Below are 7,414 nucleotides of genomic sequence, written 5' to 3' on the forward strand. Positions count from 1 at the left end.
TTTGGGATCTGCCAGAGGGAATTTGGGATCTGATCCCAGGGAATGGGGCAGGACAAGAGGGAACGGCCTCGAGCTGTGCCAGGGCTGGAAATCTGGGATGGTTTTTCCATGGAAAAAGGGTTGGGAAGCGTCGGAAGGGGCTCGGGGAGGGCTGGATCCCCATCCCTGCAGGGAATCCCTGGAGAGGGAAAAACGGGGGGAAAAAACCCCTTGGGATTGCTGGATCCCTTGGGGTCTCCCTGGGTTTTTCCCGTTTTTTTCTGGGTTTTTCCCAGGATTTTTCTGTGATTTTTCCGGGTTTTTCCCTTTTTTTTCTGGAATTTTTCTGTGATTTTTCCGGGATTTTTCCTGGATTTTTCCCAGGACTTTTCCTGGATTTTCCCGGGATTTTTCCTGGATTTTTCCCAGGTTTTTCCTGTTTTTTTCTGGGATTTTTCCCGGGATTTTTCCTGGATTTTTCCCAGGTTTTTCCCAGTTTTTTTCTGGGATTTTTCTGTGATTTTTTCCGGGATTTTTCCTGGGTTTTTCCCGGGATTTTTCCTGGGATTTTTCCGTGATTTTTCAGGGTTTTTCCGGGTTTTTTCTGGAATTTTTCTGTGATTTTTCCTGGATTTTCCCTGGGTTTTCCCTGGGTTTTTCCCAGGTTTTTCCCTTTTTTTTCTGTGATTTTTCCGGGATTTTTCCTGGGTTTTTCCTGGGCTTTTCCTAGGTTTTTCCCGGGATTTTTCCTGGATTTTTCCCAGGTTTTTCCCGGGTTTTTCCCAGGATTTTTCCTGGATTTTCCTGGGATTTTTCCCGGGATTTTTCCTGGATTTTTCCCAGGTTTTTCCCAGTTTTTTTCTGGGATTTTTCTGTGATTTTTTCCGGGATTTTTCCTGGGTTTTTCCCGGGATTTTTCCTGGGATTTTTCCGTGATTTTTCAGGGTTTTTCCGGGTTTTTTCTGGAATTTTTCTGTGATTTTTCCTGGATTTTCCCTGGGTTTTCCCTGGGTTTTTCCCAGGTTTTTCCCTTTTTTTTCTGTGATTTTTCCGGGATTTTTCCTGGGTTTTTCCTGGGCTTTTCCTAGGTTTTTCCCGGGATTTTTCCTGGATTTTTCCCAGGTTTTTCCCGGGTTTTTCCCAGGATTTTTCCTGGATTTTCCTGGGATTTTTCCCGGGATTTTTCCTGGATTTTTCCCAGGTTTTTCCTGTTTTTTTCTGGGATTTTTCTGTGATTTTTTCCGGGATTTTTCCTGGGTTTTTCCCGGGATTTTTCCCGGGATTTTTCCGTGATTTTTCTGGGTTTTTCCGGGTTTTTTCTGGAATTTTTCTGTGATTTTTCCTGGATTTTTCCTAGGTTTTTCCTGGGATTTTTCCATGATTTTTCTGGGTTTTTCCCGTTTTTTTTCTGGAATTTTTCTGTGATTTTTCCAGGATTTTCCCTGGGTTTTCCCTGGGTTTTTCCCAGGTTTTTCCCTTTTTTTTCTGTGATTTTTCCGGGATTTTTCCTGGGTTTTTCCTGGGCTTTTCCTAGGTTTTTCCCGGGATTTTTCCTGGATTTTTCCCAGGTTTTTCCCGGGTTTTTCCCAGGATTTTTCCTGGATTTTCCTGGGATTTTTCCCGGGATTTTTCCTGGATTTTTCCTGGGTTTTTCCCGTTTTTTTTCCTGGGTTTTTTCCGGGTTTTTCCGTGATTTTTCCGGGTTTTTCCCCGTCCGCAGGGCTGCGGAAGAAGAACCTGTCCCCCGGGGCCGTGGAGTCGGACGTGCGCGGCATCACCGGCGTCGATCTGTTCGGCACCACCGACGCCGTGGTCAAGCACGTGCTGGAGGTGCCCGGCGTTCCCTGAATCCCGGGGAAATCCCTGGGAAATCCATGGGAAATCCATGGGGAATGGCAGGAAATCCACGGGGGTGCCATTGGAAACCAGATGGGAAAATCCATCTGTGGGAAATCCATTGGAAATCTGTGGGAAGTCCGTTGGGAATCCATTGGAAATCTGTGGGAGATGCCTGGGAAATCCATGGGGAATCCGTGGAAAATGGCAGGAAATCCATGAGGAATCCATGGGAAATCCATTGGAAATCTGTGGGAAATCCACGGGGAATCCATTGGAATTCTGTGGGAAATGGCAGGAAATCCACGGGGGATCCACGAGAAACCTGTGGGAAATCCATGGAAAATGGCAGGAAATCCGTGGGGCATCCATGGGAAATCCATTGGAATTCTGTGGGGGGAAATCCATTGGAATTCTGTGGGGAAATCCATTGGAAATCTGTGGGAAATCCATGGAAATCTGTAGGAAATCCATGGAATTCTGTGGGGAAATCCATGGAAATCCCTTCTCCCTCCAATCCCTGTCCTGGGGAGAGATTCCAGAAGGATTTTCCTGCTTTTTCCCCCATTTTTGGGCTTTTATTCCCCGATCCCTGCCATTTTCCATGGATTTCCCCCACTCCTGGAGCTTTTCCCCTACCCCCCTGGTTTTCCTTGGATTTCCTTCGTTTTTTCTCCCCATTCCTCCCGTTTTCCCCGGATTCCCACCCATTCCTGGCCTTTTTTTTCCTGCATTTTCCCCATTCCTTGCCATTTTCCCCCATTCCCAGCCGTTTTCCCCTGGATTTTTCCCATTTTTTGGATTTTTCTCTGGATTTCTCCCATTCCCTGGATTTTTCCTTGAATTTCCCCCATTCCCTGGATTTTTCCCTGGATTTCCCCCATTCCCTCGATTTTTCCCTGGATTTCCCCCATTCCCTGGATTTTTGTCTGGATTTCCCCCATTCCCTGGATTTTTCCCTGGATTTCCCCCATTCCCTGGATTTTCGCCTGGATTTCCCCATTCCCTGGATTTTTCCCTGGATTTCTCCATTCCCTGGATTTTTCTTAGGATTTCCCCCATTCCCTGGATTTTTCCCTGGATTTCTCCATTCCCTGGATTTTTCTTAGGATTTCCCCCATTCCCTGGATTTTTCCCTGGATTTCTCCATTCCCTGGATTTTTCTTAGGATTTCCCCCATTCCCTGGATTTTTCCCTGGATTTCTCCATTCCCTGGATTTTTCTTAGGATTTCCCCCATTCCCTGGATTTTTCCCTGGATTTCTCCATTCCCTGGATTTTTCTTAGGATTTCCCCCATTCCCTGGATTTTTCCCTGGCTTTCCTCCATTCCCAGCCCCTATTCCCTGGATTTTTCCCCCTTTTTCCAGGGCCACGACCGGGGGGTGAACTGGGCCGCCTTCCACCCCTCCATGCCCCTGATCGTGTCCGGGGCCGACGACCGCCAGGTCAAGATCTGGAGGATGAACGGTGAGGAAAAAACGGGAAAAAACGGGAAAAAACGGGAAAAATGGAGAAAAACCAGCAAAAAGGCTCGGGATTCTGGTGGGGATGGGGAAAAGTGGGAATCCCTCCCCATTCCTGGTGTTTTCCTGCTTTTTCTCCCCAATCCTGGGGAGTTTTTTCCTTGTCATTCCTCCCATTTCTCTGTTTTTTCTTCCCCCATTCCTCCCTTTTTGTCCCGGGGTTTTTCCCCATTCCTTCCACTCCCCTGCTGTTTCTCCCCATTCCACGAATATTTTTCCCATTTTCCCTGCATTTCCCCCCAAATCCCGCAGAATCCAAGCCATGGGATTTGGCCATGGCTGGTTTCTCCCTTTCTCTGCTTTTTTTCCCCATTTCCCCGTCGTTTCTCCCCATTCTTCTGCTGTTTTTCCCATTTCTCTGGGATTTTTTCCCATTTCTCTGGGATTTTGATTTTTTTTCCCCTTTTCCCTGGATTTCCCCCCGGGATTTTTCCAGAATCCAAGGCCTGGCAGGTGGCCAAATGCTGGGCTATTTTCTCCTTTTCTGGGATGTTTTTTTCCCATTTTCCTGTCGTTTCTTTCCATTCTTCTGCTATTTTTCCCATTTCTCTGGGATCTTCCCCATTTCTCCGTGATTTTTTCCCTTTTTCCCTGGATTTCCCCCCAGATTTTTCCAGAATCCAAGCCATGGAATTTGGCCATGTGTCGGGCTGTTTTCTCCCTTTCTCTGCTTTTTTTCCCCATTTCCCCATCGTTTCTCCCCATTCTTCTGCTGTTTTTCCCATTTCTCTGGGATTCTGATTTTTTTTCCCTTTTTTCTCTGGATTTTCCCCCGGGATTTTTCCAGAATCCAAGGCCTGGGAGGTGGACACCTGCCGGGGCCACTACAACAACGTCTCCTGCGCCGTTTTCCACCCGCGCCAGGAGCTGATCCTCAGCAACTCGGAGGACAAGAGCATCCGCGTGTGGGACATGTCCAAGCGGTCGGTGCCGCCCGGGGGCCGGGCGGGACCCTCGGGAACGTCGGCAATTCCCGCAATTCCCGGATTTTTTTCCCCCCTCTCCCCTTTCCAGGACCGGCGTCCAAACGTTCCGGCGCGACCACGACCGGTTCTGGGTGCTGGCGGCGCATCCCAACCTCAACCTGTTCGCTGCCGGTGAGCCCCGGAGTTCCGGCTGGGAATTCCCAAAATTCCAGCTGGGAGTCCCCGAATTCCGGCTGGGAATCCCGGAATTCTGGTTTGGAATCCCCGAATTCTGTCAGGAAGTCCCCAAATTCCGGCTGGGGAGCCCCAAATTCTGCCTTTCTCTCCCCCATTTCCATCTCAAATTCCCGATGTTCTTCCCGGTGTTTTTCCCTGGAATTCTGGGTGTTTTCCCATGGAATTCCCAGTGTAATTCCGGCTGCAATTCTGGGTTTTTCCCCTAAGACACGACAGGGACGTGCTGGTGTTCAATTCCCCTTTCTCTCCCCTATTTCCATCCCAAATTCCGGCTGTAATTCCGGGTGTTTTCCCCTGGAATTCCTGGTGTTTTCCCCTGGAATTCCAGGTGTTTTTCCCGGTGTAATTCTGTGTGTTTTCCCCTGGAATTCCCGGTGTAATTCCCGGTGTAATTCCGGGTGTTTTCCCCTGGAATTCCTGGTGTTTTCCCCTGGAATTCCAGGTGTTTTCCCCTGGAATTCCGGGTGTTTTTCCCGGTGTAATTCCCGGTGTTTTCCCCTGGAATTCCTGGTGTTTTCCCCTGGAATTCCAGGTGTTTTCCCCTGGAATTCCGGGTGTTTTCCCCTGGAATTCCCGGTGTAATTCCTAGTGTAATTCCAGGTGTTTTCCCCTGGAATTCCGGGTGTTTTTCCCGGTGTAATTCTGGGTGTTTTCCCCTGGAATTCCCGGTGTAATTCCCGGTGTAATTCCGGGTGTTTTCCCCTGGAATTCCTGGTGTTTTCCCCTGGAATTCCAGGTGTTTTTCCCGGTGTAATTCTGGGTGTTTTCCCCTGGAATTCCCGGTGTAATTCCCGGTGTAATTCCGGGTGTTTTCCCCTGGAATTCCTGGTGTTTTCCCCTGGAATTCCAGGTGTTTTCCCCTGGAATTCCGGGTGTTTTTCCCGGTGTAATTCCCGGTGTTTTCCCCTGGAATTCCTGGTGTTTTCCCCTGGAATTCCGGGTGTTTTCCCCTGGAATTCCCGGTGTAATTCCGTGTGTTTTCCCCTGGAATTCCGGGTGTTTTTCCCGGTGTAATTCCCGGTGTTTTCCCCTGGAATTCCTGGTGTTTTCCCCTGGAATTCCGGGTGTTTTCCCCTGGAATTCCCGGTGTAATTCCGTGTGTTTTCCCCTGGAATTCCGGGTGTTTTTCCCGGTGTAATTCCCGGTGTTTTCCCCTGGAATTCCTGGTGTTTTCCCCTGGAATTCCGGGTGTTTTCCCCTGGAATTCCCGGTGTAATTCCGTGTGTTTTCCCCTGGAATTCCGGGTGTTTTTCCCGGTGTAATTCCCGGTGTTTTCCCCTGGAATTCCTGGTGTTTTCCCCTGGAATTCCGGGTGTTTTCCCCTGGAATTCCCGGTGTAATTCCGTGTGTTTTCCCCTGGAATTCCGGGTGTTTTTCCCGGTGTAATTCCCGGTGTTTTCCCCTGGAATTCCTGGTGTTTTCCCCTGGAATTCCGGATCCATCTCAAAATCCGTCTTAAAATCCATTCAAAAATCCCTAAAATCTACCCCAAAATCTATCCCAAAATGCCTGAAACCCACCCCAAAATCCGCCCCCAAATCCATCTCAAAATCCGTCTTAAAATCCATTCAAAAATCCCTGGAATCTAGCCCAAAATCTATCCCAAAATGCCTGAAACCCGCCCCAAACTCCACCCTAAAATCCATCCTAAAATCCCTGAAATCCATCCCAAGCTCCATCCCAAAATGCCAGAAATCCACCCCAAAATCCGTCTCAAAATCCATCTTAAACTTCACCCCAAAATCTCTGAAATCTATCCCAAAATCTATCCCAAAATGCCTGAAATCCACCCCAAAATCCATCCTAAAATCCATCCCAGAATCCCCCCAAAAATCCCCAAAATCCGCCCCAAAATTCATCCCAAAAATCACCAAAGTCTGCCCCCAAACCCATCACAAACTCCACCCTAAAATCCATTCTGAAATCCCTGAAATCTACCCCAAAATGCATCCCCAAATCCCTGAAATCCACCCCAAAATCCACCCCAAAACCTGTCCTGAAAATCTCCAAAACCCACCCCAAAATCCACTCTAAAAATCTCCAAAATCCACCCCAAATTCCCCCAAATCCATCCCATACAGCCCCAGAGTTCCCAAATTCCCCCAAATCCATCCCAAACAGCCCCAGAGTTCCCAAATTCCCCCAAATCCATCCCAAACAGCCCCAGGATTCCCAAATTCCCGTTTTTTTCCCCTTTTCCAGCGGCTCCAAGTTCCCGGTTTTCAGCATGAGCTACAACCCAGCTGAGAATTCCGTGCTGCTCTGCACCGTGAGTCCCAAAATCCCGAGGTTTTTTGGGGAGAAATCCCTCAAATCCCACTTTTTTGGGGTAGAAAATCCCTCAAATTTGTGTTTTTTTAGGGGGAAAAACCCCTCAAATTGCACTTTTCTTGGGAGGGGGGGAAATCCCTCAAATCCCTGATTTTTTTTAGTAAAAAATCCCTTAAATTCCACATTTTTTGGGGGGAAAAATCCCTCAAATCTCTGATTTTTTGGGGAGGGGGAGGAAAAATTCCAAATGCTCGAATTCCATTTTTTTTGGGGTGGGGAGGATCCTCTCAAATCTCACATTTTTTAAAATGGTAAAATCCCTTAAATTTCTCCTTTTTCTGAGGAAAAATCCCTTAAATTCCATAAGGGTTTTTGGGGAAAATCCCTTAAATTCCATGGGATTTTTTTGCGGAAAAACCCCTTAAATTCCATGGGGCTTTTTGGGAAAAATCCCTTAAATTCCGTGGGATTTTTTTGAGGAAAAACCCCTTAAATTCCGTGGTTCTGGGGGGGAAAAAATCTCTTAAATTCCATGGTTTTTCAGGGGGGAAAATCCCTCAAATTCCTGATTTTTTTGAGGAAAAAATCCCTTAAATTCCACATTTTTGGGGGGGAAAAATCCCTCAAATCCCTGATTTTTT

General features: G+C 47.6%; 1 protein-coding gene across 1 annotated transcript in view; it reads left to right on the forward strand.

The window, feature by feature from the left end:
- COPA (COPI coat complex subunit alpha) overlaps window positions 1–7,414 on the forward strand; it is a gene marked incomplete at its 5' end in the record, with an annotated part of 29,773 nt that overhangs the window by 3,255 nt on the left and 19,104 nt on the right. The window contains 4 exons of the mRNA XM_031065233.1: window positions 1,689–1,809; window positions 3,184–3,283; window positions 4,127–4,262; window positions 4,354–4,436. Of these exons, the coding sequence (XP_030921093.1) occupies window positions 1,689–1,809; window positions 3,184–3,283; window positions 4,127–4,262; window positions 4,354–4,436 (440 nt within the window). The remainder of the gene's footprint in view (window positions 1–1,688; window positions 1,810–3,183; window positions 3,284–4,126; window positions 4,263–4,353; window positions 4,437–7,414) is intronic.

Source organism: Geospiza fortis, unplaced genomic scaffold (genome assembly GCF_000277835.1).
Source record: "Geospiza fortis unplaced genomic scaffold, GeoFor_1.0 scaffold489, whole genome shotgun sequence".
Classification (NCBI taxonomy): Eukaryota; Metazoa; Chordata; class Aves; order Passeriformes; family Thraupidae; genus Geospiza; species Geospiza fortis.